This window comes from Mustela nigripes, chromosome 9, assembly GCF_022355385.1.
Source record: "Mustela nigripes isolate SB6536 chromosome 9, MUSNIG.SB6536, whole genome shotgun sequence".
Classification (NCBI taxonomy): Eukaryota; Metazoa; Chordata; class Mammalia; order Carnivora; family Mustelidae; genus Mustela; species Mustela nigripes.
Window position 1 is genome coordinate 4,506,701 of NC_081565.1, and position 16,852 is coordinate 4,523,552.

The window sequence follows — 16,852 nt, forward strand, 5'->3', positions numbered from 1 at the left end:
ACTTTTAGGGGCACCTGGGTGGCTCAGTGGGTTAAGCCTCTGCCTTCTGCTCAAGTCATGGTCTCAGGGTCCTGGGATCAAGCCCCGCATCGGGCTCTCTGCTCAGCGGGGAGCCTGCTTCCTCCTCTCTCTGCCTGCCTCTCTGCCTACTTGTGATCTCTGTCTGTCAAATAAATAAATAAAATCTTTAAAAAGAAAAAGTCTTTAAAAAGTTCTTTCTAATGTCCTCAAGCCACTTCTCCACTATAGTTGTTCTTTTTACATGTTTGGAAAATGGGGGAGTGTGGCTTGGGTAGGTAGTTTTAGAGGGAACTCGTGTAAGCGGACACATGGAGGTCCTTCCTGGTTGTGCCACGGTTCTGAACCCAGTACGCTGTAGGGAACAAGAAATTGATAGCCACGCTGTTTCTCAAGATCGGTTGCAGTAATTTTGGAACTGCCTCAAAGTGTTACCCACCCTGACCCTGACGTTGTGTTCCCTTATGTGGCTGATATTTAGAGACTGCCCTTATCCAGAGTGAAATTAAGCCGTGACAGAAACCGCTGCTAAGTTGGGATCCCAGCTGCTGCCACAAGTGACATTGGAAACGCCAGTTGATACATACATGTGTAGGCACCAGGCAGAGACTGTTGTTAGCCTTGACTGAGGAGCAAATTGAAAACCTGTGAATGAAATATTGGTCCCTGGCAGACTGCTCAGGAAAAAATTGGTGAGACTTTCGGGGCTTGGGGGTTTGTTGAGATTTGCTTCTGTGAGCAGGCTGCATGCCTCTCTTCCAGCCTGTGCTTCCTCTGACGTTCGTCTGACAGCTGGGTCAGCGTCCTGCCGTGGTTGCCCAAGAAAGTGCCTGCTCTTAGTAACACTGTGGCCGTTTATACAGAAATCATGAGGCTACGTAAGCCACCCTTCCTCTGGAAGAAATGACTAGCAGATTAGTCACTGGGAGTTTCTGACCTTCCGTGCTGTAAATGCCGCAATGAACAGTGGTCTGAGGCTCTGTTCTCTTAAATTTTCTCGGTGACCTTTGAAGCTGCTCTCAAAGATTTGATAAAGTACCATAAAATAGCAGCTTATGGCGTTTCCTTCTTGAGTGGAGGAGGGTTTTTTGTTTGCTTTGGTGAAGTAAGGCCATAAAGAAAGCAGACCAGAAAAAATTAAAAAATACAGTATATACTCTGTAGTTAAGCAGTCTGTTCACAGCGCTTGCATGTGTTCCAGGAGCAGGTATGAGAATGTTCATAGCAGTGTTGTTTCTAGAAGCTGGAAACAGCCCCGTGTCCATGGAAAGTGAAAGCGTGTACATATATTCCAGTGTGCTTAGATTCAGACCTACCTCTGAGTGAAAAAGCAAAAACATGAGAATATGTACAGTATATTTCCATTTATGTAAAATTCACAAAGCTGTAAATTAAGCTATACTTATAAACTGTCAAAAAAAGTAAGTGCTGATAAACACAAAAATCAGAATCGTGGGGAGGAGGGGGTGCCTGGGGGCTCAGTTAGATGAGCAGCCAGCTCTTGGTTTCCACTCCGCTCATGATCTTAGGGTCATGGGATTAAGTCCTGCACTGAGCTCCATGCTTACGGCGGAGTCTGCTTGGGACTCATTCTCTCTTTCTCACTCTCTCTCACAAGTAAGTTAATCTTTAAAAAAAAAAAAATCAGAGTCACAGTTACCCGTTTTGGGGTCGAAAGGTGTGATCATGAAGGGGCATGTGGTAGCATCAGTGGACTTGAAAACTTTCTGCTTCTAGAGCCATGTTGTCTGATACAGCAGCCACCATCTCAAGTACTCAGTAGACATAGGGGCCATCATGTGGGACGGTGCGGATACAGAACATTTCCATCATTGCTGAAAGTTCTGTTTGATAGGCCAGGTCAGTGGATGGATGCGTTTAATTCTAAGGGCTGTGTGTGTGGAATTTTTCAAAATTTTGTTTTAATTTCAGTATGAGAAGATCTCTAAAAACGCACGTGTACAAAATCGGAAGTGTAACTAAGTAAGAAGTCAGGGACTAATAAGAGAGTGGTTGATGAAGCGACATGAGACCCCCGCAGAGTGGGAGCTTGGCTTTGGCCTCTCGGCCAGGTGATTGATACACTTGAGGGACTCAAGAAGAGGGACAGGAAGTGGGTGTGTGCACGTGTGCGTGTCTGGTGCCGTTGGCAAGATTACCCTAGCAGAGACGTCACCCGTTGCTTCCTCCCGCCCCGCCAGCTCCGGTCATTATAGTACTCTGTCAGCTCGCAGATGCAGTTTGCGTGACCTTGCAGGCCACCCGAAATCCGCGTTGTTGACCCATTGTTTCAAGGAAAAGATGACAAGCAGCCTCCCAGTCAGAATCTGTCCTAGTTAGTGCTGTCTTCTATTTCCAGAGTTGAGGAGGTCCGTCACCATTACGAAGAACCAGCTTTCTCCACTTGATTTAACACCTTGAGTGTTAAAGGTCCGTCTTTCTAGGCTATTAAATACTCCCAGGAGAGACATTTATTGGTGGATGCAGTTCTTTCTTGAAATGCTGATAGGGATTGCCAGCTGTGCCTCAAGACGGACTAGAATTTCAGGCTGAGGTTGAGAAAGTGCTGTAAGACACTTCTTGCCTCCAGGAGGTGCCCTTGATTGCTTTTTGGGTCCTGATCAGGGCTGGCTCCGTGAGTGCAGGAACCTGAGAGGTTTTTAGGGGCCCACTGTGCGTTGCTGTTCTGCCCGGTTGTGATGGCAGGTGGTGAATCTGGCCTGTTCATACAGCAGCTCAGGGTCGCAGACGGGCAAAGCGGAAGTTGGCTCGGGCAGCCCAGGTCTCTGGAGGTCTTTGACCGGTGGAGAAACCATGCATCCTGCCTAGACTTCCCCATTTGTGTCTGCTTTTCTGGGTCTGCTTTCAGTCTTAGTTGCGTGGGTGGAAGTCCCACGGATTAGGACATTACTCTACCATCGCCCCTGGCTCGGGAACCGGCCTGGTTAGCACTGTGACAGTAGGGACATTGAGGCAGGCAGTGGAGACGTGCAGCCACAGAGGGAAACAGATTGAGACTTCCGGCCCATGCTAGAGGAAGAGGAGGATGGCATTTCTAAGGCCCTCAATTACTTAGAGTTGTTAAGTTAAAAAAGTTCAATGCTGCAGAATAACCTGATTGCTACGGGAGATGAGAATTCATCTTGAGTTTGGTCAGCCTCGCTGCCCCTTCCAGCTAGTCCCGTCTGGCCAGCTCCCAGCACGGAGGCACCATGTGCCCGGCACCTGGGTAAGACCCTCCCAGGCAGTGCCTCGCTTATTCTACATCACGTTGGCCATCTCAAGGACAGGGCCATCAGCCTTGTTTTCCAGAAAAAGGAACCTAAGACTTGGAAGGTGATTTTGAAGTATTTTAACCCAGATAGTCTGACTTGAGAGCTTACCCTTTTAACTCCTGCGTGTATGATCGGACCGGTGACATCATTCTGAAGTATGAAGAAGGAGGCACAGATTGTATGGGGGGCGCACCTGCTTGGGGAGAAGAGGCAAGGTACAGGAGGACGGAGGAGCCGCACCATGCCGGTCCCCGCTGTGACTCCCAGGGATGACTGTGACGTGTAAGGGCAGCTGCCGAGAACCCCTCCTTACACTGTACTGAGCTGTTCCGTGTGCGGGGAGAGGTGCACCAGCTTCCTGTGGATCTCTCTACACCTTTGGGGTCCAAGAAGGGCTTCCTGCCAGCAGACAGCTACAAAACCGTGTTTGGCTTGCCCGCATATGAACGAAGGTCAGGCTCTGGCTTTTCTCTTTGGTCCAGAGTGCAGTGGGCTTCTAGATAGTTGGTAAAGACCAGGTAGTTTACCTGATCCTGCCTGCCACCTGGAAAGTCTTTGTCTCTCTGAAGCCACAGGCAGTAACAGACATGGTGACAGACCTGTAGCACAAGGTTCTATGTCATTTATTTGGAAGGGTGTTTTAATAGTAAACCGTTGGAAAAATGGAAAGGGGGGGGTGCCTGGGACACCTGGGTGGCTCAGTCAGTTAAGCATCTGCCTTTGGCTCAGGTCATGATCCCAGGGTCCTCAGATCAAGTCTGAGGGTTCTCTGCTTGGTGGGGAGTCTGCTTCTCCTTCTCCATCTGCTTGTGTGCTTGCTCGGTCTCTCTCTCTCTCTGATGTTTAAGTAAAATCTTTAAAATCAAAAAGGGGCGGTGCCTTGTAGTTTTAAAACTACAAAGCATTTATTTTTCTATTGCATAGGATCATGTTCTGTCCCCTAATTTTCAACTACTTTCAAATATTTTCTGTGAATTTCAGGTAGTATCAAAAGAAGCGGTCTGTTTTGTGGGATAGTTCCTGATTGGTTGGTTGAATGTTTACTGAGCATCTTCTATGGGCCTGGTACCATGTTAGCACGGGGGATGCAGGCATGCACAGCTATGGTCCTCAGGTGAGTTTGCATTCTTGTGAGGAGACAGGCACATAAATAAATCACTTAATAAGATGGTTTCAGACCTGGACAGCACTGAGGTAAATGGTGAGGTGAAGGAAGTACTCAGTGGGTTTTTGCTTTTTATAAAAACAGCTTCATTGAGATATAATTCACATATACAGTTGGCTCAAAGTGTGGAATTACGTGTGTGTGTGTGTGTGTGTGTGTGTGTGTGTGTAGTAATTTACTGGGGTTTGGTACAACTGTCACCAGATTCTAATTTTAGAACATTTATGTCTGCCCCAGAAGAAAACTCATTAGCAACCTCTCTCCTTCCCTCTCCCATTCCCTCATTCTTAGCCACGAACCTACTTTCTGTCCCTATAAATTTGCCTATTCTGGACATTTCAAATCAATGGAAGATCCTTCAAGTGGTCTTTTGTGACTGGCTTCTCTCACTTTGCATAATTTTATCAAATTTGTCTATGTTGTAGCAGGTCTCAGGATTTCATTTCTTTTTATTGCCAGGCAATACTCTGTTGTATGGGTATGCCACATTTTATGTGTTTGTTCATGGACATTTGAGTTATTTCCATCTGTCGAATCTTATGAGTAATGCTCCTGTGACCTTTTGTGTACGAATCACGTGGATGTGTATTTTCATTTCTCTTGGGCATATGCCTAGGAATAGAATTGCTGGGTCGTCCGGTAACCGTGTTTGATCTTATGAGGAACTGCGAGATATTTTCCATAGCTGCTGCCCCATTTTACATTTCCAGCAGGAGTGTAGGAGGGTTCCAGCTCCCCAGCCATCACACGCTTGGTTACTACGTGTCTTTTACTCTGCACCGTGGGTTTGAAGGAGTAACTTGTGTCGGTTTCGGCATTTCCCTGATTTCTAATGATGTTGAGCATCTTTTTGTATGGTCATTCCTCATTTGTGTATCTTATTCGGAGAAATGGTTTTTGAAGTCCCTGGGTCATTTTTAATTGGATTATTTGTCTTTTGTTGTTGAATTGTAAGAGTTTTCTTACAATTGTTTTCTCTATGCAGGGCCTTATCAGGTGTAGGAGTGCAAACATCTTCTCCCATTCTGTAGTTTGTCTGTTCGTTTTCTTGTGGTATCATTTGCAGCACAAATGTTTTAATTGATAGGTAATATCCTGTTAGTTTCAGGTGTACAACTTAATGATTTGATATTCGTAGGTGCAAAACAGCGACCCGGTAAGTCTAGTTTAAATTTTACCTTTCAGTGAAGTCCAATTCATTTGATTTTTCTTTTGTCACTTGTGCTTTTGGCATTCTAAGAAACCATCACCAAATCAAAGGTCACAAAAAGTTTATCCCTAGGTTTTATTCTAAAAGTTAATAGTTTTAACACTTACATTCAGGTCTTTGATCCATTTCGAATTAATTTTTGTATATGGTGTGAGGTAAGAGCCCAGATTCGTTCTCGTTCTTTTGTATGTGAAATGTCCAGTTGTGCCTGCATCACTTGTTGAAAAGAACATTCATTCCTCCATTGGATAGCCTGCATCCTTGTTAAGAATTGATTGGCCGTAGACACGTGGCCAATTTATTCTGGACTCTCAATTCTATTCCATTATTCTATATGCCTGTCCTTATGTGAGTACCATGCTATCTTGATTACTATAACTTCTGAATAGGAAGTTTTAAAGTCAGGAAGATGAGTCTTCTCATTTTATTCTTTTTTCCACATTGTTTTGGCTATTCTGTGTCTCTTATATTTCCATGCTTATTTTAGGATTAGATTATCATTTTCTGCAAAAAGCCATCTGGGATTCTCCAAGGGATTATATTGAATCTGTAGATCAGTTTGGGGAATATTGACATTTTAATACTAGTCTTAATTCGTGAACGCGGTATGCTTTTGCATTTATTTAGATTGTCTTTCTTTCCACCATGTTTTATAGTTTTTAGTGTGCATCTTGCACTTTTTGTGTTAAATTTATGCCTAGCATTTTATTCTTTCTTTTTTCTTCAAGATTTTATTTATTTATTTATTTGACAAACAGAGATCTCAAATAGGCAGAGGGGCAGGCAGAGAGAGAGAGAGAAGAGGAAGCAGGCTCTCTGCTGAGCAGAGAGCCCCATGTGGGGCTCGATCCCAGGACCCTGGGATCATGACCTGAGCTGAAGACAGAGGCTTTAACCCACTGAGCCACCCAGGTGCCCCTAAGTATTTTATTCTTTTTGATGATATTGTCAGCGGGAACTCTTTGTTTTTGTTTTGTTTTTGTCAAAGTGTAATTGATACACAGTGTTACACTGGTTGCAGGTGTAGGACACAGTAAGCCAGCATCTCCACATGTTAGGCTGGGCTTACCACAAGTGTAGCTACTATCTGTCCCTGGACAGCGCTGGTACAATATCATTGTTATGTTCCCTATGCTGTACTTCTAACTCCAATGATTTATTCGCTCCGTAACTGGAAACCTGTGTCTCCCACTCCCTTTCTCCCATTTTGTCCGTCTTCCCAACCCCTTCCCTCTGCAACCATCATTTCCCTGTAGTATAAATGGAAGCTTTTTTGAAGATCTTATTTTATTTTATTTGTTTATTTATTTTTGAAAGACCCTTGAGAGAGTGTTTAAAAATTTTATTTGACTGAGAGAGTGTGTGTACACAAGCAAGGGGAGCAGCAGAGGAAGAGGGGGAAGCAGGCTCCCCATGGAGCAAGGAACCCAATGCAGGCTCGATCCCAGGACTCTGGGATCATGACTGAGCCGAAGGCAGACTCTTAACTGACTGAGCCACCCAGGCACCCCAAGATCTTATTTATTTATTTTAGAGAGAGAGGGAGAAAGAGAACCCCGTGTAGACTCCACACTGTGTGGGGAGCCTTCCATGGGGCTCTGTCTCACGACCCTGAAGATCATGACCTGAGCCAAAATCAAGAGTTGGGCACTTAACCAGCTGAGCTACTCAGGTGCCCCTAAATGGAAGCTTGGTAAAATTTCATTTTGGAACATTCATTTCTACTGTACAGAAACCCAACAGACTTTTGTATATTGATCCTGTGGTTTATTAGTGCTAATAGTTTTTTAGTGAATTGCTTGGGATTTTCCATACACAGGGTCATCTACAAATAGTTTTATGTCCTCCTTCCCAAGCTAGACGACTTTTGTTAGGTACTGGAGTACGATACTGAGTAAGAATGGTGAGAATGGGCACGCTGGGCTTGTTCCTGACCTTGGAGAGAAACCGTCCAGTCTCGCACTCTGTTCCGGGGGTTTGGGCACCTCAGTGCTGTTTCAGTCTCTAGTGCCGACTCTGAGGCCGTGCCTGTGACACTTGCTGCTGTTCCCTAAACCAACAGAAACGAGGACGTTGACTCAAAACCTCAAAAGGAGGTTGACTCAAAAATGTATGACTTTCATTCCAGTTCCTACATTCTGCACATCCATGATTCTGCTTTGGTATTCTTGCTTCTTAGCCAGTTCCCTTAGACTCAGCTCATCAGACAGAGTAAAGAGGATGCTGGAATACTGGCAGATTCTTTTTCCATAGCCATTCTGACTGCCTTTGACTTCCACAATTCTGAACAGCCTAATTTAGATGGAAATTGCAGAAATTAAAACACGTGAGCAGAAGTGTTTCAGTAGATCCGTCTTTCCTTTCCTTTGTAACTAAACAGCCAGGGAAGAAGATTTGTCTAGGGACGATGCTCATTTCTGCGGAAGGTCCGCGGAGCACAGCTTCTTCCTACCCTGCTTCTAACCATTCACCCCTCCTTGTTTCCAGACTCCCAGCGCTCCCATCTCTCCTCCTTCACCATGAAGCTGAAGGACAAATTCCACTCACCCAAAATCAAGAGGACGCCGTCCAAGAAGGGAAAACCAGCCGAGGCGTCTGTGAAAACCCCGGAGAAGCCCGTGAGCAAAGTAAGCCGACTCTCTCTAGGTGTTCCTCCCGGCCTTCGCCTCCTTCGAGCAGTAGGAGTTTGTGCTGTTTTTAAGTTCATTCCCTGGGGATTCAGCTTTCCGTGCCAAACACCTGCTCCATACCTACTCCACAGCGTTCGTGCTGCCAGGCAGGGACGGCCAGCGTCCTTGCGCAGTGTGAGCCTGTAGGATGGTGAGTGTTTGTCCTGTTAATCAGAGTCGAGCTCAGTCGGCTAGAACAGTTCCCCTCTTCCAGATGTGTCATCCTCTGGGCACGTAAAACAGCTCGGCCCACCGTGTCTACACCCCGTGGTGCTGCCTCCCTGCCCCAGATGGCCCCGTGTTGCCCTACACACGCACACTTAGAGGGAGGCGTGTGACGTCCAGAACATCCTTCATTAGGCTTCAGGGCCCATGCTCTGAAACATGCCAAATTCTTAAAGCCCGGCCAAGGATGTCCTCAAGCACTGGCAACCTGAGCAGGGCTGGCTGGGCCGGCCGTGTCGGAACAGCGGTAGACGTTCACCTCCCCCCCTGCAGCCTCAAATGGCCATTTCAAGCTCTGTAGGAATCCAGGTTTCCTCTCTTCCAGGAGGCAACAGACAGATTTCTACCAGAGGGCTACCCTCTCCCCTTGGATCTGGAGCAGCAGGCAGTAGAATTTATGTCCACCAGTGCTGTGGCTTCCAGGTCTCAGAGGCAGAAGGTCAGTGTGACGCTAAGAACAATTGGGTTTGCCTTGCCTTCTACTGCAGAATCCTGGGCCGTGGTTTTGGGGCTGGAAGGAAAAAGCTACTGCAATATCCTTGTGTTCAGTTGGGTGGCAGCTGTGGGCTTCACTGTTCAGGAAACAGTCCAAGGGGCCTTGGGTGAAATGAAGTTGATCCAAGCCCCTGTGGTCTTTGGAGAGAGCTCAGCATTCCGTGACGAAAGCTTGGGGGTCCTTTCTGGGGTTTTTTGGGTATACTGCTTGGGTCCGGCGGGTTCTGGGGGAGGTGGGTGAGTCTCAGCTCTTCAGACCCGCTCTTCTTTCCTTGAGCTGCTCAGGGAATGGGACTCATTAGGGAGGAGCGTCTGCTGGGACAGGCGCCGGGTTACACATGTGCGAGACTGTGTGCGGTGAGAACCACAGAACCAAGTACTGAGGACCGGGGACACCTTTTGTGCTGCTAACATTTGTCCAGACTTGCCTGAGCCCCCCTGCTCGGTGCTTTGCACTTACTCTCTCACTGAACACTCACAGCGACCCTGGGAGGTGGAAACTTACCTTGCAGAAGTGGAAACCGAGGCTGTAGAGGTAGGAAGCCTTAGCCACTGTCGCGCAGGAAGAGGTAGTGGAGCTGAGGTGAGCTCGGGCCGCCTGACACCCTCGTCAGTGCTGGCGGGGCACCGCGCTTCCTCTTTATGAGAGCCGGAATTGATGTTGGGATGTCCTACAAATCCAGATGGCGACTCACACACGAAACAGAGAAGCAGAATTAACCGTAGTAATGTAAAATAAAAGGAAGCCCATAGACAAATGCATCCAAACACTCCGGTGCATGTCACACCTGCACTTGGACACCGCCGGCAGATGCTGCCCCATTACGTAGACACGTAGGCCTTGACTCGTGGAGTGTACCTATATTTTTGTTTTTGTTTTGACCAGAATATCGTAAAATTCTAGTTAAAAGTGGAGAACATTGAAGTCTGAAGTCCAAAAGTCTCTTGTTGAATAACCTTTTTCCCAAAGGAGGCTGAAGAAGGTCAAGTGTTGGTTGTGTGACAGATTGATGAAACCCTGGACCGCAGCAGAGTAGGAAAGTAGAAGACTTGGTGTGCAGCACAGTCATTTTCTGGTTCAGTCTGTTCAGCAACCTCTTGGAGCTGAGTTTGGTTAAAAAACAAACCAAAAACAACAACCCCAAGCAGTGTCCTTGGCTGGGTAGAGTAGCGCTGGCAGCCCGGGGTAGAGCGGCTGTGTCCTGCTGGTCCCCTCTGATAAGAGACTGTCACTCCACTCCGTTCTTGGAGCGGTTCCCCCTTTCTGCATCTCTCCAAGAGATGGCACAGGGGCACGTGAGTGTGAAAGTGTCCTTCACCCAGGGTGAGTTCCTGCAAATCCCAGGGGACATTGGCAGTGTCTAGAGACATTTTTGGTTGTCAGCACTAGGCTGGTAAAGCAGGTGCTGCTGGGTCTGGTGGGTAGAAGCCGGGGATGCTGGTGAACATCCCACACAGTCCAGCCCCCTGCAGCAGTGGGTTATCCCCTGCAAGATATCCATAACGCTGCGGCTGAGAGCCCGTCCTGTGGCAGGGGCTGTAGGTACAATCTTCACCCGGGGAAGAGAGTTCCTCCAGTTGTTGGTTGTCATCCTTTAAGAAGGGTTGAATCACCCTGCTCTGCCCCCAGTCAGCTGCCCAGGACTGTGAGTACACACCTGATTAGCAGAAGCCCACAGGCAGAAGTGGAAGTGTTGGCGAGTCTGCCAACACGTGTGAACTTACAAGATGCTGTTGGAGAAATCTGAAAATACTTTTGTCACTGGCTATCATCATTTTTGATTACTTACTAGCTCTCTTACCTCTTAGAGAATATTTCCATTTATGTTCTCATTTTAACCCCAGTTTATATGCATGGCATTCTGTGTTGATTTTATTTTTACTTTTTTTAAACTAGATTCTACACCCAATGTGGGGCTTGAACTCATGACCCTGAGATCATGAGTCGCATGCCCTACTGCCCGGGCCAGCTGGGCGCCCCAGCATTCCCTGTTTAAATACCGGGGAACTGCAGCTCAGGAGGTCACAGATTCGGATTCATCTGCAGCTTCCCGGAGGTCTCTCTTTGCCCAGGCCCTGTCCTGGGTGATTCTACACGCTGTCCTGTTTACTCCTCACTGTAACTATGTGCAAAAGCTTCTTTATTGCTCATATACAGAGTCTGGGCTCTGGCCCAAGTTTTCTCCATCAAAATCTGGTTTTATTTTATGAACTACTTCCACGTGCTTTCTCACTCACTGCCCCACATCAGGCTCTGTAGGTCACCCAGGTTAGGGATTAGCCTCCCTGTTTTGCAGATGAGCCTGAAGCCAGTGGACCTCAAGCCCAGTGGTGGCTTCGGGTCTAGGCCCTCCCCCAGCACCATGACCCTCAGGCAGTTGCCGGGTTTGTGGACGGACAGTGGCGTCATCCCCCAGAGCAGGAGGGGATGCCCCGGTACAGCCAGGTGACATCAGCGGAGCCAAGGCTTTGGGTTCCCAGCTCTAGCACGAGCTCCGTCCGGGAGTCTCCCTGTAAACTCTCTGACCGCTGGCTGCGTTTGCGAGGCGCGGAGCTGTTCAGAAGCGGAGGGGCTGCGGGCGGACCCTGCTCGGAGGCCGATGGTTCTGGGAGCACAGCTGGCTGGATGCCCAGCGGGTGGGACCTGACGCTGCTAAGTTGTCAGCTCCCTTAGCAGGAGTGCGGCGCAGGCTGGCGCTTCAGTGGCTCATTTGATCTCTGCAAAGCACCGGAAGATTCTTTGTGCTCAGAAGTGCCCTCCTGCCCCTTTTGGGTGCCCCCATCTCCAGATCAGCCCCTTTCTCCCTGGCAAACCTGACGACACATTTTCTCATGATGTTTGCTGCCTCCTCCTCATCTTTCACCATCCCTGGCCCCGGACATGTCCTGCTGTGCTGAGATGGGCAGGGCTGAGGCCAGGGCCCTCTAGCCAGACTGGCCAGCAGGGGTTTCAGTCACACTGCTGTCTGGGTGTGATTCCTTCATAGTCATGTCCTTCCTGGCCCCGGCGGGCAGTGGCAGAGCAGAAAGCTCCTATCTCCATGAGGTCCATGAGGTGGGAAACAAGAGCCTGAATTCTTGGAAACATACAGTGAATAAATGTGTCCGATTGTTAAAAAAAGAAAAAAAGGAGAAAAGGTGAGGGTAAAGTGGCCAGTGATGGGGGTGGGGAAGGGGTGCCCCTCCCCTTAGAAAACATCATCCTTGGGGTCTACAGACCACCTTTGGGGAAGTGCCCCACTGAGGGTGGAAGTTGCCTCACCGAAGAAGCTGTTTACTTCTTGATCCCATTTGTCTATTTGTCTTTTGATATTCCCATTCATTAAACATGGCAACTTAAATAAATTGACACTGACATTCGCCATCGTTTAAGAAGAGAGCTAGTGTTCCGAATCATAATTACTTCTTGTTATATGTGATTCATCTATTTACAGATTATTGTTTAAATCAGCTTTTTCTAGGATGTTCTTCTTGCCCTTAGTTGCTTTTATTAATGTAGTCACTGGACGCCAAAGAGCCCACAGGTGGCAGTTTTCCTCCTATACAGCCGTCGTAATTTGCACTGAACATGTAACCCGTTTCACTCGGCTAGGGCTTCTGTTTTCTAGACGGCCCTGATCTCCCTTCCCTGCCAGCCAGCCGGGACCTGGGTTGCTGACATTAGGGCCAATAGAGAGGGAGGCTGGGGAAAGGAACCGAGGTGCGTGTGTGCCCACTGACTGTGGACTCGAGGTATCCTGTAGTCGTAGAGAAAAGATTTGGGCATGAGAATTTGAATGCTGGTTAGTGTAGGGCTCTGTATGTGGTTTTCCTCTTCGCTGGGCTTTCTGCAGGAGCAGAGGGGCCGAGTGCTGTTCGCGTCTGCCGCCCGGGCAGCGCCTGTGTCACCGTTCGCGTCTGCCGCCCGGGCAGCGCCTGTGTCACCGCCGCCTGCTCAGACTCCTTTGCCTTTTCACCTCAGCGCGTCCGCCCCTTCTAACCCCGGGCTTTCTAGACCCTTTGAGAGAGCCGCGTCATGTCCTCGAGAGGGGGCTGTCTCTTTGGGTTGAATGTGGGACTCCAGTGAGGGGTCCTGGGAAGACGGGTTTTGAACACAAATGCCTCTGCCCATCTTGCATAGTCCCTCAGGTCTTTGAAAGGCCTGGGACCTCTGGATTTGATTTACTGGATAGATAAGCACCGGGAGGAGATCTAACTGTTGGTTCTCTAAGCTTCTACAGCTGTGAGCAAATTAGTCCTCCCTACACGTAATGAGATGAGTGGCGATATCTCAGTGAGGTAGAGCAGGAGAAGCCATTTTTAAGACCTCAGGCCATGTCAGTCTGTACTGGGGAGGGAATGCAGGAGGATCTCGGTGAACTTTCTTGGGGCAAGCTCCCTTTTCCTTCCTTCAAGCCTAGCCTCTGTATCCTGATTGCAATCCTTAGAAGGTGATTTGGCTTGGTTTCTGCAGCAAGAAGCCTTTTCTGTTTGCACCAGTGTCAAGCTAGTTTATAGGAAATCATACTTTATTTTTCTCAAAATAGCTCCCTTTAATCTCTCTCCTCCCTCCTTATGCTTAACATTTCCTTTCAGAACCTGAGCTGGCTGGAAGAGAAAGAGAAGGAAGTTGTTAGTGCCTTGCGCTACTTTAAGACCATTGTGGACAAAATGGCTATTGATAAGAAGGTCCTGGAGATGCTTCCAGGGTCAGCCAGCAAGGTGCTGGAGGCCATCTTACCGCTGGTGCAGAGCGATCCTCGAACTCAGCACAGGTAAGTTGCGCCAAAGTCCTTGGCTGTGTCAGAGCGAGGGAGGCCTACGGGCGTCTTGGTGTGGGGACACTTCAAACTCCAGGCTTCTGGGGATTGGGGAGAATGTTGGGAGGGAAAGGGGTCCTCTCCCCGCCCTCCACAGCTATGACTTGATGCTCTCCCAAGGTTGAGGTGGTTGTGGCTCATGAGGCCTTGACACTGAGGGAGATCTCTTGCCTTGGGAGGGATGTAGCCGCAGGTAAGTGTGTGGTGGTTTCTTTGCCTCGCGTCATTGGCAGTAATCACGCTGAGACTTGGACACGACACATAGCTAGTACCCTTCCTTGGGTTTATGGGAGCATGAAATCTTACTAATACCTAGCCTGGTAGAAACCTCGACTGCTTAGCTGCTTAGGCCAAAAGAGAGAAGAATCCCATTTGAGCATGGATTCATGAGACATTCCATTGTGTCAAGCTAGGATCTCCTAGACAGCGCCCGGAGCCCCTGGAAGCCAGGTGGGTGGCGTGGAGTCTGCCTTCTTCCCAAGGAGCTTTCGTGGAGGAACGCTTCTCCTGCTAGAGGGCATTTTCCTCTTAAAGGATGGGAGCAGCTTGCTCCCGTCTCTGTTGTTAGGAAAGGAATATTAAATGTGATCGTATGTGAGAGCCTCACAGGCGCTTTTCCTTTGAGAGGCTGTCAGATGCCTGCTGGCTTTGTTTCTTTTCTGGTACCTGCTCAGGATCAACGCATCTCTGTTTTCAGCTCCTTGAGATGGTTTCCTGTTCATAGAGCCCAGTGAGACTGAGCTTTTATGAACCCCTTTCAGAACTTGGTAGTTTCTTCTTCTGGGAAATAGTGCAAACAGTGTCTTTATTTCCAAGAAGCTCTCTGCCCTGGGGCTTCGGCCCTCGGGTCCCAGCTGCCCCCTGCAGATTATACTCCTCGGGCCAGCTGGTGGCAGAGAAAACATTGGTATGGCTTTGCCTTCCTGCTATTCTCACTTCTCCAGGCCTTGCTGCTGTCCCCGAGGAGGAGCCTGAGGGTCTCGGCATGCCCTGCTCAGTTGCCACACACACACACACACACACACACACACACACACACAGTGCTTTGTGTGCTGGCCTCCAGACCGAGGACTGTGTCTCCCTGGTAGTGAGCCCCGTGCCCAGCTCATAGAGGGCCCCACACGGCTCTCCTCTGAGGCAGTAGATGGCTTCGCTTTCTATGCCCTGTTCTCCTGCACCTCTACCCGTGAGGTGGTCCCTACCACGGGAGAGTTAGAATCCTGTGGAAAAAATCAACTTTCCCACAGGTGATAAGGTGCTAATTTTATGGTACCAAATGGAAGGTCTGTTGGGATTTGAAAGAGGGAGAGTTAGAGGAGAGCCCGTGGTCCAGTGGAACTTGCCAGAGCAGGAGATGCTGGGGCAGGGCCTGAAGGAAAGGTAGGAATTGGACAGGCCTTCGGGGCAGGGGAGCAGGAAAGGCAAGGGCCTGAGGCTGGTGGGCACAGGTAGGAGACACGGCAGTCGTGTAGAGCACAGCATGGCCACTCTGGGGCCTGACCGAGGGGCTGTGGGCAATCGGGGCTCAGGCGTTGAGCCTCTCCGGGGGGGTCGAGCGAACCGTGCTGAGCGTGTGCGGCTGCTGGGGCTGTTGCTCCTGGACCCGGGCGGTTCCCTTCTGGACGCGCCAACACGGGAGGAATGGATCAAGCGATGGCACGCTGGTTTGGAGGCTTTTTTTTTTTTTTTTTTTTTTTTGGTCTATGGGGATTTTTGTAGGTATTTTGTAATTGACGAACTAGCGATAAAATGTCTAGAACCATTTCCTAGAGGGAAGCAAACGCCTGGATGTGGCGTGATAAGCGAGGACTTTCCTCAGGTAGTCCTGGGCTGATCCCACTTCCAGGACTTTTCCTCCTGAAATTCTTGTAAAACCAACTGATATTTTTCTTGGTCGCCTTGATAGCTCCTCTTCGAAGTTTCCTCTTCGATTTCTTCCGTCCTGTCATTCCTCTCAGTGCAGTTTATAACCTGAGAACGTGCTTTCCTGGCTTCTTCCCCGAGCTTTCTCCGTGGGGCGGGTCCTAGCTGGCAGGGTCTCGGTCGCCCTCCCCTAGGGCGCTGGGACAGTGGTGGACCAACCTTGGAACAGGTCCCTGGGCCGCTGAGTGAGAGCAGCGCCCGGAGGCTTCTCCCGCGCGGTGGGGCGTCCGGATCGGTGCTGGCCTTCAGTGTGCGTGGCTCCGCTCTGTTTCCGAAGTAGACTGGCCGCGGGTCCACTGGACATGGTCACAGTCCAGGACCCCCCTTTCTGAGTATCTTAGCCCCTAACACAGGAATATTCTGCTTCCAAGGTAACACAGTTGCCAGATTCGTCAGATGCTTTCAGGGAAGTGTTGCCATTCGGTGCAGCTAGAAGTTGTTACGGAAGAGTGTCTCTCTACGGAAGAGTGTCTCTCTACGGAAGAGTGTCTCTCTGCCTCCTTTTCGGCTTATCCTGGCCAGTAGTTCAGCAGTGTGGTTGGTGCTTTGGTGGGATTCCCCCAGGGGCGCTTTGGCAGAAGGCGGCAGTCTTTGTTCACAGAGCCCTCACCTGGCCCTGCCTGAAGCGAGGAGGAGTGCTGGCTGTGCACGCGCGCGCACACGCACACACACACACACACCCCACCCCCGCAGGATGCTGCCACCTCATGTCCCACCCCAGGGAAGACTGAGTTCTCGTCTCCCTCCCACCACCCTCCTTCCCAAGAGAGTGGGTCCAGCAAACACTTGTTACTCCTGTTATTCTGTGAGGCAGCCAAGCCCCGGCTCTCTCGGGCCCTTTGGTAAACTGTTCTCGGTCCTGATGGGACCCGAGGAGCTGCCTTTCATTCTTTCTGGCTGTTGGGTTTCTCCTGTTGGAACATGCACCGAGTGGAATGCGGGGCCAGATGGAAGTTGTCGTTTGATACCGACCTCGCCAGAGCCTTGTTCGGTTCAGGTTTTTGTTTGAAATAGCTTTGTTTTTACAACCTGTTTGGGGTTTTTTGGTTTTGGGTTTGTTTTTTGTGGGGTTT

The 16,852-nt window shown here is 49.3% G+C and overlaps 1 protein-coding gene across 8 annotated transcripts in view; it reads left to right on the forward strand.

Moving 5' to 3' along the window:
- RAPGEF1 (Rap guanine nucleotide exchange factor 1) overlaps positions 1-16,852 on the forward strand; it is a 112,836-nt gene that overhangs the window by 37,211 nt on the left and 58,773 nt on the right. For 6 of the 8 annotated variants that reach the window (XM_059410486.1, XM_059410487.1, XM_059410489.1 and 3 more), the window contains exons 2-4: positions 8,156-8,295; positions 8,888-9,001; positions 13,633-13,811. In XM_059410486.1, the coding sequence (XP_059266469.1) occupies positions 8,156-8,295; positions 8,888-9,001; positions 13,633-13,811 (433 nt within the window). The remainder of the gene's footprint in view (positions 1-8,155; positions 8,296-8,887; positions 9,002-13,632; positions 13,812-16,852) is intronic. The other 2 variants (XM_059410491.1, XM_059410494.1) reach the window with 1 other exon arrangement.